The 22,212-nt window shown below is 49.7% G+C and overlaps 1 protein-coding gene across 1 annotated transcript; it reads left to right on the top strand.

The window, feature by feature from the left end:
• The first annotated feature begins 7,138 nt into the window (after positions 1-7,138).
• Positions 7,139-20,430, top strand: SPRY4 (sprouty RTK signaling antagonist 4). The gene is made up of 2 exons (XM_074916594.1): positions 7,139-7,235; positions 17,571-20,430. The coding sequence occupies exon 2, from the start codon at positions 17,617-17,619 to the stop codon at positions 18,514-18,516; it is 900 nt and encodes a 299-aa protein (XP_074772695.1). The 5' UTR covers positions 7,139-7,235; positions 17,571-17,616; the 3' UTR covers positions 18,517-20,430.
• Positions 20,431-22,212: the final 1,782 nt, after the last annotated feature.

Raw genomic sequence — 22,212 nt, 5'->3', positions numbered from 1 at the left:
ATCTCTTTTCCAGTTTTCCTCACACAGACCATCTTTCCAAACCCCTCATTACCACTAACTTCACACACTTTTACCCTACCTCGCTGAGCTCACGTTTTAGTTAACAGTGTAGGTTCAGTTACAACAATCACAAATTATTCACGTAAACGCAGGTCAACAGTTATTAAAAGCTGAAGTGAACCACCAAACAAAAGTGAACCCTGAATCCCTGCAGCAAGCAAAAGCGCTGGCACCACGGTTCCCACCTCAAACCCTGCGTGTACCCTGCGCTGCCGGGAGCCGGGTGTCAGTGCCAGAAATCACCTGAAAATAACCCACAGCGACACACGCTTTGGAAATCAGTTCCCCTTGGTACCACCCCGACCCTCCTCGGAGCGTGTCACACAGCTCCATCACCCTGGGGCACGTCCAGCACCGTCCTCTGCGGCACAAACTGACGGAGACGGAGGATCTGCCACCTCCTGAGCACAGCTTCCCAACTGAGGCAAGCGATTGCTGCATGGGCTTCTGTTTAGGCTTGCTGCTTTTTTTTTTTTTTCCGCTTTTTTTTTTTTTAAAGCCATTCATAAGGAACTGGTACAGAATGTCCCACCACAGACAGCACCAGTTCAAGACTTAAGAGCCCCCCTTATACCAGAATAAAATATTCTCATCTCTCCTGAGCCGATGCCCCCAGTGCTGAAGCTGATTTCCATTCCTTGCGTTAAAACTCAAAAATCACATGGAGTGTTTCCATAGCCAGGTAAAACCACAGAGCAAGACTGCGAGGGAAGGAAGGAAATGAAGCCCGGTTGGTGTTAACTATGCAAAACAAGATGTGACTTAAAGGATGTGAGTAATGTCTGAGTACAACAGGTGCCTGATAAGAGAGGAGGAAACCCAGACCTTTCATCTGTGCCGCAGAAGCAGACAACTGCGATAGCTTCATGTATAACAGAGATAACGCCACTTAGCCCCCTCCAGGGAGGATTACAAACTTCACCAAGTGCGTTCATATGGAGCAGAGGGGACGTGCTGCCCCCGTGCCGGGGAGCCTGGCTGCTGGGGAGGGGCCCCACTACACGCTGCGGCGTTTCAAGGCAGCAGGATAAAGCTCAGGAGGGGCCCAGCACTCGCCTCTTCCCACCAGAAATCGGGGGTCTGCCTCGGCAGCCATCCGCCCGTCCCCTTCTGGGTACAGCGGTGGGCTTTCCTCTTGCCTCCCACCAGGCTGGGGGGTGCAACCCAAAAGGGAGCTCCCGAGAAGTGGCATCTCCCAGGAGAGCAACAGGCTCAACCATTTCCAGTCCTCCCAGATTCGGCTCAACTCAAAAGCTGCACCCAAGCCTAATAGCCCTGCAGCTAAGCTGGCACTTCTATTTTCTGTTTGGCGTCTGTTTTTCTGTTTGGCAGCACCTCATTTCTGTTTCGCAGAACCTGATTCCTATTTGGCACCTCGACACAGACCCGGGTCAGGCCGTGACTGATAGCCCACGATGCCACCGCCGATGTAGTGGTCACTGTTTTGACAACATTTTTGTCATTCCACATCTACCCTCTCTTATTTATTTCCAGGCATGATAGACCAGCACAGTATCTAGGGAGGGGAGGAGAATTCCTACAGCAACATCTAAACAACTTATCTGACACATGTATGGCAAATATTTGTCATGATACATCAATAAATTTATCAGTGGGCCTAATTTTTCCTACTCTGCCTATAGCTAGAGGCATCACAAGCATCAAACACATCAAAAATACAGGATGGTGCTCTAGATGGATTTTGCAGCAATGCACTTCCATGCAAGGGGCACATCATCTCAGTGGATGAAAAGATAAAGACCCAGTTATTCAGGTTTTATGAACTATTTCTAAGAGTTAGGCGATAAAAAATTGAAATTGCCTTTCCTCGTTTTTAATAGGAAATTTAATCTAGAGTTTCCATCCTTATAACACACACAGAAACGGTTAAGTAAATAACGAGGAGGAAAAAGTTCTGCTCCTTGTACCACCAACAGATGGCAAAACCACCCATAAGGGCACCCTTTGGTTTCAAGAGGCAAGGCCAAGTTTAAAAACCACTTCTTCTGTAATAACTTGAGCCCCACTGCCAGCAAATTGGAAAATTCCACACGCAGCATCAGTTTAGACAGGGAATTAGCCACTTCTTCAGGCAGGAGCGCTGCCTGCGCACTGACTTACCGTAAGCCTACGAACACCAGCCAGAAAGGATTTGGAGGTACACGAAAACCTCAGCAGATAAAGTCGACACATCTGCTCTTGATCCAGCCTAAAGATACTACAATGCCAAGCGACCAAAGATTTAAGTCAGAACGTGGTTACCCATTCGGAACGTCTCAGAAGCACAAGTTGCGCATTCCCCAGGGGGTTGCACTTTCACTTCACTAAATTGCCTGGATATTTGCTTTTTTCTGATGGGAGATTAGGAACCCTGCATTTCCTTAAACCGCCAGCTTTTGGCCAAGACACACACGCCCTGCCTGGAGACCTGCCAGCCCACACTCGCAGAGAGGCGGATCTGGAGAGCCACGTTCCAAGGCGAGCTGCTCCAGGGCCAGCCCGGGAGGCGGCTGCTGGCGACTGCCAGACACCCACCACAGACCCACCTCTGCCGGGCCGGGCCGGCGGGAGCACAGATCGAAAGGAGAAAGCTTGGCTCAGTAGCCTGACCCCTCTGACCAAGGGCCAAGGTTCAGCCTTTTGTTAAATCTTTATACAGTAATTTCACGACTGTGAACGGCGTCAATTTGAAAGCCCAGAGGAAGAAGTGAGTGTTCAATTTAACATGCTTGATTGTAAGGGGAACGTTCTTTGTTTAAAGGTAGGGAAAAAGGAATATAACCTTAAGAACACAGGTGGTAACACACATTCCTCTAAGGCAGACCAACTGCCGAGCTCTGATCCCCTGCATGCTTTCAGAGGCGGGTTATGTGAATGCTGCACAGAGCAGACTACACAGCCCCGAAATATTCTGTATCTGTGGCTACCTGTTCAGTGCTCACTTACACACAACATCATCTCCTGCTGCCAGCAGTCGGGAAGAAAACTGCTCTCCAGCTGCCACTGGGTGCAGGACGCCGACAAACCCCGTGCACACAGGTGCGCATGACTCGGGTGTCTGATCTGTCTGGGGGTGGATTATGGCCTTGCGAGGCACAACAGGTCCAAGGGACGTGCCCAGAGGCGTGTCTGACGTGTGACCACGCTGTACAGCTGGCCCAGGGGATGAGGAGCAGAGGTGCTGGCGATGGAGAGGGGCCTTTATCCTGCACCACTGTTTTAGCAGGGTGGTAGCAGGTACGGACCCAAGACTCTCAGGGCTTTACAAGCAGTAACTAACAACACACGCTTTATGGAATCACCCGTGGAGAGGGCAAAACGTCCGCTTTGGATGTCACCTTACTGCAGTCTGCTGCTGAATTAATGCTTTACACAGTGCTCAGACCACCTGAGCCGTTACCCTCTGGGGAGCAGCAGCAATAATCCAAGGGGAGCACTGAAGGAGGGTGGTGGCACTTCTACTGCTCAGAATTTAAAAGGGGAAACCCTGAGCAGTTCTTCGTATTGGCTACGGCCATCCAAAGCCAAATTGTCTCAGCACCTCTCCACATTTGGCTTCCATCTGAACAGCCAAATCCACACCTCTCACAACTAACTCTGGGTTGAAATGTGTGTGTAATTATAGCTGTTCTACTGATTGCAGAATGGACACAAGATGACTCCAAAGCGTTTAGCTGGATGATGACAATAAGTGTTTTCTGTCCTCACTGGGAAGGAAAAGAGACAGGCAGATACTCGAGGTTCCAGGAAGAGGCAGTATTATATCAGCTGGACAAATATTTTGCTGCTTGATACCGTTTCAGCAAAACAAATAATACGACCTGAACCTGGAAGTTAAAGCAACACAAAGCCTACAGAAGATAGGGTGTAGCCTCTATCACCAAGCACAGGCAACTCTTCAGTTCTTCCAAGGATATGCAAGAAAAAAATCAAACTATTTACTTTATAGGCAACACAATTTTGGCAGCACCACGATTCATCCCAAGGAAGAAATCACATTCTAACATCTACAGCCATTTCAGGGTTTAAATGTGCATGAAATGAATAAGTAATTAATTTCCTGCAGAAGAAAGGAACGTAGAGTTCCCTATCAGTGGTACTGCCAACATGTAGAACCACATGACACGTCTCAGGATAAGTGGTATTTCTCTTAAAGCCTCGGCTTCCAGAGTCCCACGATAACGTGACACTCCTCCCTGGCACTCGATCAACCCCACAGAGCCCTCGCTCCAAGGACAGCCTCGCCCTCGCAGGCAGTGGCACGATCTCCTTTTTAGAGAAGAACGGGGAGGTTTGAGGGGCAGAGCAGAGCACCAGACGGGCGGCAGGGCTGAGGGGAGATGCCAGCCCTCCCGCACACACCCTGCCCCAGCAGCGTGCGCCTCTTCGGCTCCTCCTGTTTGCAGGGGGAAATCAGAAGAGCCGGGAGATCCAACACACCACCCTCGCGCTGGGGTTTTGCTTCAGTGGCCCCCCAGCTCAGCTGCTGAATCCTGACCCAAAGCAGGGCCCACCGATGCAGACGGGAACGGCCGCTTGGAGGAATCCAGCCCAAAGCAGCCCCACACGCCCGGGCGTAGCAAAGGGGATGAGCTCTAGCAAGAAACCACACTGTCCATAGGGAAGAAATAGTCAGATATGTTTTAAACGTGTGAGGGATGGAGGCAGAAGAAAAAAGAGGTGAATTAAGTCAAAGATCTACCATTTTAGAATGCTAAGCTTACACAGGTTTCATACAATTCGCAGTGATACTAGCAACACTCTTGAGTTCTCACTCCCAGTTTTCTCTCCCTAGAACCATATGGTCAGGCCCCATTTTCCTCCTACCCCTCCATACACACAAACAATGATTTTTATTTCCTCATTTTGGTTTCATTGCTTTTGTCAAGAGCATACTGTCTAGGTGGGCTCGCCTGTAACTACCCCGTAATTACAGCGTCAGCCGCCTTTGCTGCTACGCCACGGTTTGCAGTTCCACACAGGCAGCCGGGGTCTCGCAGGGAGATGCTCCCTGTCCTGCACCAAGAACTCCCCCTGTGCGTGTCGGCCCCGAAATACAAAACCCAGCAGCCACACGTAAAAGCCTTCAATTGGGAGATGCTCGACTCGCACTGCTACAGCGCACTGGGAAAACACAGAGCAAGGCTGGGAACTTGTGCGTCTGCTACTGTCGGAAAATGATGGGATCAGAGCAGATTTTTTTCCTCAGGCATTTGAGTCTCTCAGCTTTGAGCTGGTTTCCAGCACTAAATACAGTGAGATGTTATTTTTTAAACTTTTTCTTCTATATAAGCTACCATTACCCATTTATTCAACAGTTTTCAAAATCCTAGACATAGAATTTCTACGCTTGCCCGTCCTTCACGCAACATTTTATTGTAAAGAACACTACCAAGAACAAAGCAACATTTTTAACCACCGTATTCTATTTATTCTCAAAAGGAAGCACCAGTCTTGTACACTTGAAGCCTAGTAATATTTTACGTACCATGCAGAGAAGCTGTTCTTTAGAGTCTCCTGCCTCCTGTTAAATCACATCTGCTCGTGACCCATGAGCTCTGCTCCCGCCTGGAGAGGTCTCTGCCCTCCCAGACAAACACACACATAACTGAACAATCAGTGCCAGAGCAGACACTCGTGGAGAGAGAAACCTTTTCTGCGGGGTGTAGCTGCAATAACACACAATGTTCCTATTGGCACTAAATAAATAAATAACACGGACTTTTTTTCAGGGTGGTGTGAGCTTATAAACATACGTGGCATAAACGGGCGGGAAGTGGAAGGGGCTTGGTTTGTACCCTGAGGATGACTTTTCACACAAATTAAAAATACATTGTTATTCTTAATGCATTTTCAGGATAAAGCAACCTGTTTCCGAGGATCCCAGAGGACAGGGCACACAGAGACCTGCTGAGGCCTGAGATTCGCCATTTGCTGAAGGGACCCGCAGCACGTCAGGGCACCGCGGGCTCTCGGCGTGAGGCGAGGACAAGGCTTCGCGGGGAGCTCAGCAGCGAGCAGCAGAATTTGAAGGATCATTTGGAAACCCGGCCCTGCAGGCCTGCCTCCCGCTGCCTGCGGAGCTCTCGGGACGAGGCCCAGCGGGATTTAGGAAAAGCTAAACATGGAAAAAATTGCAGAGCTGAGAAGAGCGCATCCCTCGCATCCCTCGCATCCCTCCCAGGGCGCAGGAGCATCTCCCTGCTCTGGGTTTGGTATGACCTGGGCGGCTCTACCCTACCCCCCGCTGCCTTCGCAAGAGACGGGAGCCATAGAATCACCCACACGGCGCCTGTGCGGCACGTCAATCACAGCGATGGCTTTTCCTCGCCATCCCATACCGGTCCCGCCGGCGAAACGCGCAACCGGCAACGCGAGCGGGGTGGGGAGGGGGGGTGGAAGGACGACGACGCGTGGGCAAGGCACGAACCGCGGGGCCAAATGCGGGAAAACCACGATTATCTTCTCTTCTCCCCCAAAAACGGGGGTCGCCAAAGCTCCCCCCACCTCCCCCCCGCCCGCACACGGCAGCCCGGCACCCCCCCACACCCCGTTTCCCAGCGCGCTGCAGCACCCAGGGGGGATAAGGCGGGGGGGGCAGGGGCTGTGCCCGGGGGTATCCTCGGGGGTGCCCCCCACTCGCGGCGGCGCTCGGAGGGGGCGGGAAGGGGGCGACGGGGCAGGGAGGGCCCGGGAGGGGGGGGGGGGGTGTCCCCGGGACCGCGGTGCCCCCCGCGGCGGCGGCCGCCGCCGTTACCTCCAGCCCCGGGCGGGGGGCGCGGTGCATGCGCAGCTGGCGCCTGCCCTCCATTCATAAAAAAAAAAAAAAAGAAAAAAAGGAAAAAAAAGCGCGAGCCGTATCCGTCCTCCGCCACACGTCCCTTTCCAGCCCCCATTCATAAAAAGGCGGCCGCGCATGCGCGTTGGCGCCCCGGTGCCCACCCATTCATAGAGTCGGGAGGCCGCGCATGCGCAGGAGGGGGCGCTGCCCTCCCATTCATAAAATAGCCATTTTCCCAGGCAGCGGCGGGTGCAGCGCCGCGGCTGACAGCGCCGCGCTCCAGGTCCCTTCCCGCAGCTCTGAGCCGCTCCTGCCAGGGCTCGCCCAGGTCCGGCCGCCTCGGATTTAGGATTAACTCGCCCGCGGGGAGATGGTCGTGGCTGAATCCTTCCAAGTAAGTGCGAGGTCTGGGTTGGCGAGCGAGCGTTCCGTGGTTTTTAAGTGGGGGAAAATCAAGCCTGCTCCCCCGGGGAGAATCCTGCGCCCTTCCTAGATGTATCTGTCTCGTCCCTTCAAGATCGCTGGTGGCAGGCGTCCCCCTGCCCGTGACTTTCCGAGCAGCAGTTATCTATAATTACACACGGCGGGTAGCTGCCTGGTGCTTCACGACCTAAAGCAGACTTTGCATTCTGGAGGAACAGCCCGTTTCTTGTAGAATTTGCATCCGTCTTTCTTGTTCACACCTCTTTTCTGTGTCCTCTCATCAACATCTGCAGCTGGCGTACGTAGATGGCAGGCAGGTTTCACCACACTCGCGGCGGGGTGGTTTGCAGGGTTTTATAGCAGAATCAGGCTCTCCTTTCTGCTGCTGGGATGTCCTCTCCTTCATCCCTTCTTCCTTCCCCAGAAAAGGAGCAGAAATAGATGGTCACCTGGGCTGACAAATGAGAGTTGGATATTCCTTGCTGTGGAATATGAAAACTGATTATACGCATTTCCTCTCTTTTCCAAAGCCTTATGTCTTGTTAGTGTCAAGTACTTCTGAGCCGTCTCCATAATAGGACGCTTCAGGGACCAGCCACTGGTGTGACAGATCTTTCCTGCATGACCTTTGCTCTTTAGCATTTTATTTCATATAACTGTCTTTTTTTTTTTTTTTGGCCTCAGTGCCTTATTCCATCACTGTGCTGTTCCCTGCCTTGCTGTACACTTGGTTGCTTCAGTTTTAAATCTGGATGGATTTATACATTTTAAAGGCTAGATAAGTAATAAAAATGTGTACCTAGAATCATTTCATAAAGGTATATGAAGTGTATTATATATGGAGGAAAAACCTGTCTTGGCTGCTCTTCTCTACCAACTGCGTAGCAAAGATAAGCCAGGATTTTATTTTCTGGTACCAGTCCTGGCGTCACAGGAGAAAGACAAGCCTAGAGACGACATGTTCTGAAAATTCATTATCAGAAAGGGAATGGAAAAAACAGAAAGGGGCATATAAAAGGCACAAAGGTCTTCGGGGGAAAGCAAGAGTGGAAATGCAGACCTTGGAAATGGCAGTGCAAATGAATATCAGCATTGATCACAGGAGGAAAAGGCTTCACTCTTTTTCTTCAAGTGACCAAGGGTCTGATTTCTTCATTTAAATCTTTCACAGCCCCGAGTTTTTCCTTAAAGGGTGAAGGAGGGAAAGAAAGAGAAAAGGAAAAAGCATCCCTGAATTATCCAGAGTGGAAAAGGCACGTTCTAGATTCTTTAAAACTTCTCCAGCTTCTACCATGCTAAGGGTACTGTATGTCAAAATAGCTCAGGAATTGCTGTTTAATTAGGTACAGAAACGCAGCTTTCCCAATATTAAGGCTTCCCCCTCCTCTCTTTATTTTGGCTTAAAGAATAAAGCTACAATTTGTGCACAGAATCACAATGATCCCGATGACTAGCTTCCCCCTTCTCCATATAAAAATGAATGATAGCAGGAGGAGGGGTTGGTCTCAGTTATTGGAACCCCACTGGGGATGTCTCATTGATAAATGTGCCATTTTCCATGGGCTACTGTGTTTTCTGTTGCTAGAAGGGACTCTACATCGGTATTATAAAATTAAACAGACTATTTCTGAATACTGCAGTCCTTTTGAAATCCTCTGTGAGGTATGTGCAGGGGAGAAATTATTTGTTCTCCTTCTGAAACAGCAAAACAAAAGCTGTTTTCATGGAATCATGACTAATTCCCAAATCATACTGGGAAATGCAACGTCTCAAAAAGCAATCTCCCCCCTCCCCCCAAAAAAAATCCCGTTATCCGACTTCAGTGAAATAAAATTCACAACCCTTGCAGCACTACAGCAATAATTAATTCACAGTTCTGATAGTTTTCCAATTATTAACCATAAAAACAAACAAAAAACCATTAATCATGTTGCTCTACAATTTCCCAAATACAGCCCAGTACTTAAAACTGCCCTTCTGTAGGCAAACAGTTGCACAAGTATTGTTTGGGTTTTATTCTTTTTGAATGCAATACAAGGTATTTCCTTAAGAAAATATAAAATCCTTCTAATATGGTTATCATTTGGTCCCGTTAGCTTAATAGATCATATCTGAGCATAGTTTTCTGGCCTTAAAATAAACGTTCTTATCCAATAAAAAGCTTTGACTAAGAAATTTGAGTCCCTAGAGATCTGAACGTTAGTGGGCCAAAATGTGCTTTATTCGCTCGTACCATAGGAACAGACTTTAGCTGGACAGAGACAGCTTCTTGGAAGTCTACAGGTCTCATTTCCCAGCTTCTGAATTTCCACGCTCTGGCAAGAATTTAGTGTCTCATTTTAAAAATGGCAGGTTTCCCTAATAAGCTTTCTAATTTATTTTTTTTCCTAGAGAAAATTCTAGCTGGCCTTAGATAGGTAAGGCTGCTAAGGAGGGGAACCAAAAGAATTAATATCAATATTTTGTTAATATTAATGCACACTTAATGGGGAAGAGTGCTTTTTTTTTTCTTTTTTACAGCATTTACAGCTTGACTCAAAATTCAGACAGCCTAACTCAGTCTTAATGAACTCCAACATTATATATTATTCTTAATCACACATTAAAAACATGCGCCTACTGAAAGGTCTCCTTTAACTTCAAGTGTCATCTTCCCTCATTAAAAGCTTTTACGGAACCTTGGGACTTCCCTCGGGAGCGGCGTGTCCCTTGCTGCTCCTGGGGGGCCTGGACAGGAGGGTGGGATGTCCTTCAGCCCGAGCAAAGGCAATGGCAGAACTGGTCGCCTTATCGCCAGCTCCTCCTCCGCTGGGGCTGGGGGAAGCGGGTCCCTCCTCGATCCCTCTCCTTTGTCGTGGCCCGCAGCACCCAGCAGCTCCAGCTCTAACCCCCCAGGTGCCCGCAATGCCCCGGCCACCCCGCTGGGCACATGTAGACCCTAGGAAGCCCGATAGATCTTCCCTCTGCGAGTCCCTTCCGATAGCAAGGCTAGCTCTTGTACCACATACCCCGGCTTCGATTTCAGCCCGAGTCCGGGGTATTTCCCTCTTTTCCCGAGGGCTGGTGGGAGGAGCTGGACGTGCGGGTGAGCCCGGCCCCAGCACCCGGCCGGAGCCAGCAGGGCCGGCCTTGCCCACCCACCCAAAGCTCGGGCTGCGGCTGTGGTCAGCGCTGGCCAGATAAGGGTTTCTAGACCATGTAACCAAACCTCCAGAGGAGAGAGAAGAGTCATGGATTGTTCTAAAAGCAGTGATAACTCCCAAGAATTTTGCACTGGTTACCATCAGTTCTGAACGGTGTTGACATATATGCCCGCCCCTGACAGTATGCTACTCCAAAGTATATTGTTTTCAATTAAGGTAATTTCTTTGTATTCAGACTTATCTGTAAAGATTCTCTTGTGGGTTTTTTGTTTTCTTCCTGTTGTCTGACTGTTTTAGAAATTCACGTGTCCCATACAGCAAAGAAAATAAGCAAATTTCTGCAGTACGTCTTCTGCAACAATTGCTGCCCATCTGTTAACCTTAACGAGGGGATGTCACATCTCTTCCAGAGACTGTAATTCAGCCTTTGCCTGGATAGTAACAGGTCTAGTATCACAGTTACCAAGAGGTGTAACCCAGCGGTTGGGTGACAAGGTTCAGAGGTCTCTGCTCTGTCCCCTCGCCATCGCTGCCCCACAGCAAGACTCCAGGCGCGTTCAGGCCTTACCACGGCTCCCACGGGCATCAGTCGGGGCTTGGCCTTTCATCTCCCTGTGGTAATTTTTCTGTCCCTTCTTCACAAAAGCTTGTGATGGTTCAATCTTGGAAAATTCTTGGAAACCTGTGATGGAAAACTCTCACTGAAAACCCAAGTCTGCTTTACTCTGCTCATGATAAGAAGGCGGAAGGCAGCTCCTCCCATCCCATTACTCTCCATCCCACCTAGTACCATTATCACCATTACAGATGTCCTAGAGCTGCCCACCACCTCCACAGCAATGGGCAGCGCTGCACCCCCGGCGCGTCCAGCGGCTCCCGGCCGACACAGGGTGCAGGCCCAGGCCCAAGAGAGGGGCCACCTGCGTGTTACAGAGCACACAGAGGACAATCCAGCACCAGCAGACCCAGGAGGAGGCTTGGTTTGCCGAGGCAAACGGCTCTCCCCTGACACTGGCGCTGTTCAGACCCAACGGAAGGGACAGGCAGACCGTGAGGTGTAATTACGGCGTAATTCATTAGAGCGACCCCTGATCCGGTACATGCAGCTTACAAAGGACAGAAAGAGTTATTGGTGGCTCCGTTACTCCTCTGACCATACTGGTGGTCTCTCTATTAGCAAACACACGCCAAGCAGCACGTTTGGGGCTTTACTTTCTTTACAACATTGAAGGCTGAGTCCGATGTTTGCGCATCAGCATCTCACGTTGAAATTTTCCACATCTTTCGGAAACGGGTTGGGCAAAACTGTGATACCTTGGAGCTGGTGCTGGGTGGGCAGGAGGTGAGAGCACGTTTTCCCACTTTCCTGTTGATTTTGCTGGGGCTGTGGGCACTGGGGATGTGTCAGAGTCACACCGGCGCTTCCCAGGGCCGGGTTTTGCAGGATGGCTTCTACACAGGACCCAGTTCTGGACTTGAGTCCCTTATTCTGATTATTCTTTGGTTACCACATACATCTAGAATGTTGTGAAACATGAGAAAGAACTTATTAACTAACAGGTAACTGGGACAGTTACAAACATTACATATTCCTGCACTCATTAGATATTTAAGTCAGGATCCATTTCTTTTTTTCAGTAGCTGGAAGACAAGTTATCCAACTCCCTTCAAAAATAAAGATACTAGAAACGTATTGCTTCAAAAGTTGGTCTGAAGACATTAATTAGAATGAGCTTTCTTGGGGGTTTATATGACTTTCTCATGGAATTGCCTGCAAGGATGTAGCTTTCTATAAAATGATGTGGGCAAGTCCCAAATCCTGTTAAAACATAAATTCACTTTTGTTTTAATTTCATATGACTAAAGAATTTTACGAAACTTTTGAGTCTGAAATAATACCAAAACACTTTAAAATAACAGTTGGCTTCCTACAACTTTAGGACTTGTAATTATCTAGTACAATAGTCATTTTAAATTGGCAATATCCTGATGAAGAGATGAAACAAGCACTGCGGCACATTTATGAACTGGACTTTTGAATCCAATTTTACTCCCTTGGAAGGAAGTATATTTTGACTTGAAAATTGTATGTGGTGAGCAACCATACAGTCCCTGGATGGCATGGGGGAAAATAAATTTTCTCTGCATGGGAGTTTGCTGACATGTCAGCTTTGAAAAGAACTTCCCTGTTTCACCTGCCTCTAAAGAATGGAAAAAATCCCAGTGTAAGAACACACAAATTTTTTCTTCTTGTTGTCTGCTTTCAGAAAATTGCCTGTACAATTGCAGCCAGTGAATTTGTGCCTACGTTAAGGCTATAATATGTCTGTAATTACTGATGATCAAAGATTAACTAATTTTGTTTACAAGTGTCCTGTATGGCAATTTTTCTCAATTAAAATGCAATTTCCAGTCAGGCTGGATTAGTGCATCGGACAACAAAGGCACTGCGTAGAGTGTCGTAGCTTTCACAAAGTCACGGCGCTCAACTACCTTAAATCTCCTCTTCTACTTTATTATTATCTTTTCTTCTATTTTTCTTTTTTAATCCACAATTTTCTTTAAATGACATGTTTTGTTATATTAAATCTGTTCAATTTGAGCAATTATATCTGAAAGTAGTACCCAACTGCCCTTGCCAGAAAGGGCAGATCTGTTCACGACACTGGTGTCACAAATTTCAGTCCTTTCTTATCCCAGCAGAAATGTTCTTTCTCGGGAGGTCTGACATCTGCAGCTCATCTCTAGTAACTCCCTTTCCTGGTTAGGCAGGGTGGTTGCCACAGCCCGTTTCAGACAAGGGGGGAGTAGAAAAGGAGAGACGGACAGCTCAGCCTAGTCCTTCTTGCCATCCCTCCCAACCAAAGGGGCTCACGTTTGTCACCACTTCAACCCACGGCTGCTTCAGACACACGGTGGCCAGTTCCTTGTGCCATACCCCGAATTAGATCAACATCTCAGCCAACACCAGCAACTCCAAGACACAACTGACCACTCCGACCCCCACCTTGCTCACCTGCACAGGCCTTCGGAGCCAATGCAAGAACCCCAAGGTTACACCCCTTCGGCTTTTGAACTTTTTCTAGGTCTGGAGTTCTGCCAGGTCACCCCAAACATTAATGTTGTTTGGGGACGTGGCTGGGACAAAACTGCAGTTTTTAAGACAGCGATGTTGCTGCTCAAGGCAACGTTGTCCTTGCTGACAAGCGCCCTGCGTGCAGGATGGTTCCTGGCGGGGTGGTGAAGAAGGGCATGGCTTCTCCTGGGTGGGAATGAGCTTTCCCACCGCTGAGCAAACACCTTACCAGATACTCCTGAAAAAGGGCAGGAGGATCCTTCTATCTGCCTGCAAACTGCCTGCGTTTCAAAGGAGGACTTGCTTGTATTGTTCCAGTCATCCTGGAACACTTTCAGACTGGTCGCAGCTGTGTTTTTCCCCTCTGGGGAACCCATCAACCAAAAAAAGTCGAGTTACGATGTCTTGGAGGATATTCCAGGGAAGTCAGCAGGATTCATGCACGTAGCCAGGCAGGCACTCCTCAGCCGCAAGACTTCACGGGAGCAGTCTGGCTTCTCGACTTGCTTCTGACCCAACACAAGTCCTTAACCTGAGAACTGGACTGGATTCCTCTTCACCATGAGAGACGGAGTGCTCTGGGCACGTACCTAGTGCCCTTGGCTGCAATCTGTCTTTTCCTGGGTTGCAGATGTAAAGCTTAAAGCAGAAAAAGCTCAGGGAAAGATGTGCTCGAGGCACACGCTGGTGGAAGCACGCAGACCAAAAAACTGAAGTAACCACGCCATAAAATATCGTCATTGTTGTCACCTGGGCGGATCCCAAGGGAGGAGAGCCTCCCTGCAGAACGAAGGCCACCCAGCTCGCTCTCAAGTTCAGCACTCGAGATGTTTGACCTGGATCTGTCACCAGCAATCTTACTGCGCTGCTGAAACTTCTGGCGACAAGACCATCAGCAGCAACGTGGTCGTGGTCCCTGGAAAATTCCATAAATATCAAAAATTTATGTCTCTTAAGAGTAGCTTGAAAGGTGAGAGCAGTTAACTGTGGACACACCCCCCCCCCCCGGCTCGGGAGTGAGCAGGCAGGGCAGAAGTTGAAGGACCGTGTGTAGCACAAGCACCAAAAACCGGTAGGGTGTGTGTCTGTGGTGTTTCAAAGGTGATCTTCAGCAAGAGGGATGTTGTGTCCAGAGCAGGGGTCTGGGAATTCGGAGAGCTGCGTCTTATTTGGCTGTCTTCACTCCAGGGGTTTTATCCAAGTAGATTCTGTGCCCAAATATCTGCAGGGTCTCTGGGTTTCCCGTGTCAGGGCTTCCATTCCCCTTGCTCTGCAGAAGTAGTTCACCTGCTTGAAAGAAATAATGTTATAATGAGAAAAGATGATGAATAATTTTCAACATTAACTATCCTGAAGTGTGGTGTTTAGTCCAGGGTTCATTTCCTTTCTGTGATAATTAACTTCCAAATCCTGATTAACATTATGTCCGTTGAGCCACCCTTAACGCCTGCCTGCATGTGGCCACGTCTGTGTACCAGGGCCTTGGGTGTTCTGAGTGCCCGTGGCTATAAACCTCCTCCAGATTAATCTGATGACAAAACTTCCATGAGACGTCACCGCTCGTTCTGGACCGTTACAGGCTCTGCAAGCACAGAGTTAATGTCAAACCCAAACACCAGCTCCCGTGTGCTGCTCCTGTGCCCGGGGGGGGCTGCCCTCCCGCCTGCTGCCCTCCCGTGCCTGGGCGAGGGGCTCCCCGGGCGGTGCCACCAGCGATGCAGAATGTCCCCAAGGTGCCACTCCTGCTCAGAGCTGCCATGTCAGGGAAAATCAGCATCGACAGAGGCGGCGGGTGCTGCCGAGGGGGTGAGCAGCTCTCCTCTGCGCCCGGGGCACCAGAAAATCCATAATGCTCCACAGAACCAGTCTAAACCTCCTGCGAAGGGACCAAACTCCAGGGACTTGCGGAGTGGGAGTGAGTTCAGGCCAGAACGCAGAGCCCCATGCTAGAGGTTATTTAAAAATTAAGGAGAGGCACGGAAGGCAGCACTGCCAGTGACATGGAGGAGCCGACGGATCGGCTCGTAGCGCCGTTCAGCTGCCACCATTTCCTCCAGCTACCTTCCAGCTAGTATCAGCTCTGCTGCATTTACTCTTGGCAGCCAAAACAGCTGCATCTCTCTCCTTAAAAAAAAAAAAAAAAAAAGACCAAAAAACCCACTGTGAAGTCTTCCTGCAAACATAACACCTAGCTGATACAGAACTGACTATTTGGCTAAACTCTGGCTTGCAGCAAAGCCGTTTTTATATCACGACACTGGATTCTGGTGCACAAAAGAAAACTGGGTTGTTTTCCCTCTGCATGCCCCATGGTTGTCAGAATCATCGCTTCTTTTTATTTTTTACACGCAGTAAATAGGAATAGACGCTTCAAAAACTCTCTTGTTTCTCAAGTCGGGATGTCAATGAGTAATGAAATAAAAAATTTCAAGCGAATGGCTAAGGCCCCACAGAGAAGTTTAACCAGTGCAGAGAAGCAGCGGAAGGGCTGCGTTACAGCCTGCGGGAGAAAGCACCTCCTCCTGCTGGCCTGGTGCTGCGGGCCAAGGGAGCCCGCCCGGGGGGACACGGTGCCAGCCCGTCCCCACGCACCAGGGCCTCGGCCACCGCTCCCCGGCACCAGCCTCCCCTGCCGAGCGCAGGACAACTGGCGAGTTTTCAACCCCTGAAATGCCAAGTGACCTCCCAAAGCAACGATTTACAAATAGAATAGTGGGCTCTCGTGACATTTTTCGGTGGGTAAAAATGCACTTCCCTTTCTCCTTCCACAAATGCGTAATTAGTTCATGCTCCGATTTCTGCAGCAATGTGTTAAATTTCGGGGGGGATGTGCTCTTGCAGGAGAGGCGGACGTTCACTCACACACACACACACACACATATTTCTCATGTCTGACTTGGTTGTAGTTGGATGCAGTTTCTTCCTGACTTTTTTTTTTTCAGACTGCTGTAGCATTAAAATCTTCCACGCTGTCGGAAAAGGTTAATTTGTTTGTCTGAACACAAACAACTGGCACTGCCTTAAGCTGGTCGCTATTTCCTTTTTCTCGATACCAAAAGCTTTTCACCCTCCCCGCAACTTGCTCCGAGGCTTTACTCACCGCTTCTTTAAACTGATCTCCAACATTTTATTATTTATGAATAAAGGTCACCCCATGAGGAAATGGCACATCTACTAGAAAACAATGTGCACTTTCTAAATTTGAACCAAGTCGTTTCCGTTCTTTGATTTAAGTTTAGTTACTTCCTGTGGTTTCTTGTCCTACGCCGCTGCTGAATCTTTGGATCGACTCCAGGATAAATTGCACTCTCTCAATGAAATTAGAAACGGCGGCAATAGATGGCTTAGCCAGTATAGTGAGTAAACAGCACTTAAGCTAAATATTAGTCCACTTAGTGTTTTGAAGAGGAGTGCCTAATTGCCTGCGGGAGGTGACAGGGCAAGTGTGACCCGCGTGTGTGCCCTCCTGTGAGCTCCACCCGTCCGCTCCCACCCCGGGCTGCAGCCAGGCGAGCTGGACAAGTGGTCCCCGATGGGGATGGGACCCCCCAGCGATGCAGCCAAGCCTCCCCCCAGCAGGCAGATCCCGGGTTAGCGAGGCCAAGTGCTCAGCCCCACGCTCCTGAGCATCTTTGTAGCAGGGCAACGCTCCTGCGAGCCACAACCTGGCATCAGGGTCTTATAGGGATCAGGGTCAATTGGGGGAAGCCCCCCAAGCCTTAGATAAGTCATCGCAGGCGGTTTGCTGACAGAAATACATGGGAATATGCACCGGTGACCCTAAGATGTGCTCTCCCTCGGTAAAAATGATGAACAGGCACTTCAGGAGCCTGCAGTAATGATAGCCCTGCCAGGACCGGAGGAGCTATATATGGCCAAGGTTAGGGAGAGGAACAGGAGGAGTGATGCACTTTACACCGGGGGCAAGTGCTCTGACTCCCTTGGACACAAATTTACCTTGTAAGACCTTCCGCATAATAACCAGCCTCAGCAAAGAGCCCTGTTTGGGCTGGGGTTGCAGCGTAACTCAGTAACGATGCGCTCTTTCTCTCCCCGGCCCCTTTTCTTTCTCCTTTCCTTCTCCCAGGATACTTAAGAGCAGATTTTTCACCGTTAATCAGACTGCTTTATCAATGGAGCCCCGGATTCCCCACAACATCACCGTTGTCCCCAACTCTGTGATGGTCCAGCCCTTGCTGGACAGCCGGATCCCCTATGGGCGGCTGCAGCACCCGCTCACCATCCTGCCCATTGACCAGATGAAGACAACTCACATCGAGAACGACTACACCGACAACCCCACCGCTTCCCAGTTGGCAGCCCAGAAGCACCCCCGCGGCCCCCACGAACTGGTCCTGACCAACCAGCACCCGCAGCGGTGCGAGCAGGATGTCACCCACCCCTGGATTTCCTTCAGCGGGCGCCCCAGCTCCATCAGCAGCAGCAGCAGCACGTCTTCAGACCAAAGGCTCTTGGACCACATGGCCCCGGCGCCCGTGGCGGAGCAGTCCTCCCCCCGCGCGGTTCGCATTCAGCCCAAGGTCATTAACTGCAAACCCCTGGATCTGAAGGGACCCGTGTCTCAGGAACTGGACAAGCACTTTCTCCTGTGCGAAGCCTGTGGGAAATGCAAGTGTAAGGAGTGCGCGCTGCCCCGGACTCTGCCTTCGTGTTGGGTGTGCAACCAAGAGTGCCTCTGCTCGGCACAGAACCTGGTCAACTACTCCACCTGCATGTGTCTCGTCAAGGGCGTCTTCTACCACTGCACCAACGAGGACGACGAGGGCACGTGCGCCGACCACCCCTGCTCCTGCTCCCACTCCAACCGCTGTGCCCGCTGGTCCTTCATGAGTGCCCTCTCCCTGGTGCTCCCCTGCTTGCTCTGCTACCTGCCAGCCACCGGCTGCGTCAAGCTGTCCCAGAGATGCTACGACCAAGTGAGCCGGCCCGGATGCAGATGCAAAAACACAAACAGTGTCATTTGCAAGGCGCTGCCAGAGAGCAAAGGAAACAGGCCAGAAAAGCCCTTTTGATGGTTTGGGAGGACAGGGAGTGGGAGGACGCTCCACGGAGGGGGGTGGCCTTGGCTCTTTTTAATAACCTGTGTTCTGAGGATAACATTAGCCTTTTGCCTTCGGAGAAAGCAGAAGCAACTATTTCCACAAACTGAAGCACTTTGGGTTATTCAGGGTTTTGGAACTGGTCAGAATTTAAATAGATGGGGCCAAAGGAGGAATCTTAATAATGTCAAGTGAAGGCTGAAAACCTACGTATATCACGAAGTACAGCTGCTTAAAAACTCCTGGTTCGGACGGACGGCTGCTCACCATGCCTGCTCGCCACAAGAACCATTAACTGCTCGCTTGGCAGGCACGGCCGCACAAGCAATACCCATTCCCAGCTGCAAAAAGCTGCATCGGATTCGTATTCAGGGTGGGCTTCTTGTTTTCGCTTCCCTTCCAAACTCTGATTTGCTACCAGCAGCCCGTGGAAGGTGACGGGTTCACTCCCTGCACCCTCCTTCCCCGCCCGCACACCGTTAGAAGGGCCGGTTGCACACACAGTCCGTGTTTCTCAAAAGCTTTCTGTGTCCCTCAAAGATGTTGAACCAGAAGTAAAGATACAGTTCATTTGTTTAAGGGTCTTCTAACGTTTAGACCTATCGCTTTCTTTGCACCCACCTGGCCACACTGATTTGGACCCTCTTTTTAAAGCAAGATGGTAGCAGGGTTGCTCCCTCCCCGGGAGAAATAGCGGCAGGATTTGTTCGGGCAGTTGTATCAACACCGTGTCCTTCTGCCTGTGAGCCGATCCGTAGCATGAGGTTTCACTCAATGGAATATTAATTTTACATCGACAGTACAAACCCGCACCCGGTCGCCTCCCGTTTCTCCGGCGGGCGCGTGCTCGCTCCCCCAGTGCCGGAGCGAAGGGGATCTTAACTCACGCCACAAAGCAAAGACGTTCGGTGTTTGTTTCTCTAAACCTCTTTAAGCTCTGTTAAGAAGTCACAAAAACCTAAGTGTACGATACACCTAGGTGTATTTTTATAGGGATATCAATCGAGTACCTCCTCTCCTGGAACAAGCTCTTCTTTGCTCACTAAGATTTCTAAATTTTTTTTGCCCCGGGGATGAATGGCATTTGCTTGACGTACAGCCCATTCCCCCATCTCTATTGCTGCTGCTCAACTTTTGCCTCCTCTGTACAAAAACGTGTCCTTTTAAATGTTGAGAATGCTTTTAATGTTTATTTTAGTGTCAACAAACACTAGAGAAAGCCAGGGGAGAGAAGAGAGCGTACTTAAGAATGTGCCCATGGAATATCATCGGCTTTATCCGTGCACTCATCCTAAGGCCCGTTCTGCATTCCCTTAGGGTGCAGTAACCCCTTAAGATGCAGTAACCCCTTTCTCGTGACAACTACAAGGTGCTAAATAAGAATCTTTGTCCAAACATGCAACGCTGTAATAAGTAGGTAGGTACTTGTTGCATGCAGAAAACTGATCTGATCTCTCTTTTTCGGTTGTTTTTTTTTGTTTGGGTTTTTTTTTTTTTAATTAGAGGAAATTTCCTCAGTAAATGCACAGCAGTGACAGTGAAATGTCATCTCTAATTAGATAAGCAATAGGCAGAGCTCATGTAGCATTTCCAGGAATCCCATTTGCTTGGTTGCAATACAGTTGCTGCAGAGGGGTTGGCAGGAGTGTACTGATGGGACTTCTGGTGTCTTTTGTTGTCAGAATTCATTTAACCTGGATGACTTGGGGTTTAGCCAAGCTTAATTGTAGATATTTATTGAACGGGGAATTTAAAAAAAAAAGCCCACAACTTCCTATATTTATAACGTTTGCTAGCTTGTATATGAGAAATCACAGAAAAAGGGATACTACTCCTGTCACCAGATACCTGTAGTTTATCCTTGTGTTGACCATATGGGGACACCAAAAAGAAGGAAGCAGGGCTGGGGGGGGTGGGGGGGGGATCCAGAGCTGTATTTATTATCTTGCACAAATTGGAGGGGAAAAGATAAAAGGAAAACCAACCCCAAACTAGCTGAACCATTGGTTGAATGTATAAGGTGTTGTATTTAAGAAGAGAAATCATTTTCCTAAGATGCAAACAGTCTAGAAGACGCAGCAGGAGGGGTATTTGCCTGCTGCCCTCCTCTATTGGGACCACCCGTATCCAAATGGCCTCCACCTATGGTTGTTTTGCCTTTTTGACCCTCTGTCCCTGGCTGTTCCTGAGGGATCTGTGTTGAAAATCTGCAATAGCAAAGCCCATGGCTTAGACGCGTGGTCCTTGCAAGCAACTACAACGCTGGAGTGGTCGCCACTGTGCCAATCTACACTCATGTATATACACCCAGCAATCCCCTCTGGATTTACTTTCATTGTACATAGTTGTAAACTATTTCTCTGTTGGTTTCTTTTAATATATAAATCCTGCTATGGTGTAAGCCGATCCCAGGCTGGAAGACTGTAAAGCGTTAGTGGATGTGTTAGAGCAGTGGTAAATGTAGCAGAGTCACACACACACACACACACCCCTTCCCCTCAGCCTCCCGGCACAGGTCGGATTCTGCTCCACAGCTCCTGGCCCAGGGCAGGGAAGTGCTGAGCTCCTTGTGAGCACTGGGAAAGGCTGGGGGGCTGCCGAAGCGGGGGCTCCGCCACGGCGCGGGGCTGGCGCAGGGTACGTCTCCAGTCAGTAATGTCTGTAGCCCCCATCCCTTCTCTTCCCCCATCCCCTTTTAAGGTACTTGGGTCTCCCGCCAGCCCTGAGACGTACCACGGTGCCGTGTCACCTCAGCCCCGGCAGCTCTGCCCACCCCTCCCTGCAGGTCGGGTCCCCCCCGGCGAGCTGAGGGGCGGCTGCTCCTTAGCACAAACACGACATTTGCTCTTGGGCCACGTCAGCCCGGTGGGGTGGGACCACGAGGGCGAGAGTTGGGGTGAGGGCAGGTTCCCCCGGGACAGGCGCCGTGCCACCACCGAGCGCCTCCAGAGGAGGAGGAAGGTGACAGGGCACTCAGACTTTACCGCCCTGAACTGCTAATTGCCGTCGCAGGTTCACTGCCGGGGTTTGCCCTCTGCCCGCCCACAGAAGCCAAGGCCCAGGAAGCAAGAAGGGGTGATTTTACGGCGCACGGGCAATGCCACGCCGCATCCCCAGCTGGAGCTCACCATCAGCAGACAGATAAACCATCATCCCGCCCCAGCGCCTGCCGGGTGCAAGGAGTGGCTACTAAATTCACGCCACCGGCTTTCCCACCCGGCCGAGCCCTCGCCCTTTCACAGCACTGGGTATCCCCCCTCCCACGCTCGGACACGCTGATAAAGGTTTCCCCCTTCTCCTGTTACCACCCCACCACATACACACCCTGAAAAGTGACCACAGAAGGTTTTCTTTGTATAGAATATTTATTTTGAAGCTCTATTTTAATAGTATTTATTTTAGAAAGTCTACTATTGTAAGAGTTCTTCTGTTTGTGAAGAAAAACAAGTACTGATGAATGTACTGATCTAGAAATTATATATATATATAAAAATATATATTGTTAAATATATAAATGGCTGTTGTTGTTTTTTAAATAAAATATCCCAAAGAATGTTTATAGCAATTATTCTAAAAATACAAGCAGAGAGTAGCCCAAAATCAGTTATTTGATACGACACAGACCAGGAGCAATGGAGGGAGGTGAGAGCCCGGGTGGGATAACTCGTA

Source organism: Athene noctua, chromosome 12 (assembly GCF_965140245.1).
Source record: "Athene noctua chromosome 12, bAthNoc1.hap1.1, whole genome shotgun sequence".
Classification (NCBI taxonomy): Eukaryota; Metazoa; Chordata; class Aves; order Strigiformes; family Strigidae; genus Athene; species Athene noctua.
The sequence above is the reverse complement of the archived record's forward strand: the minus strand, read 5'-3'. Positions and strand labels throughout refer to the sequence as shown.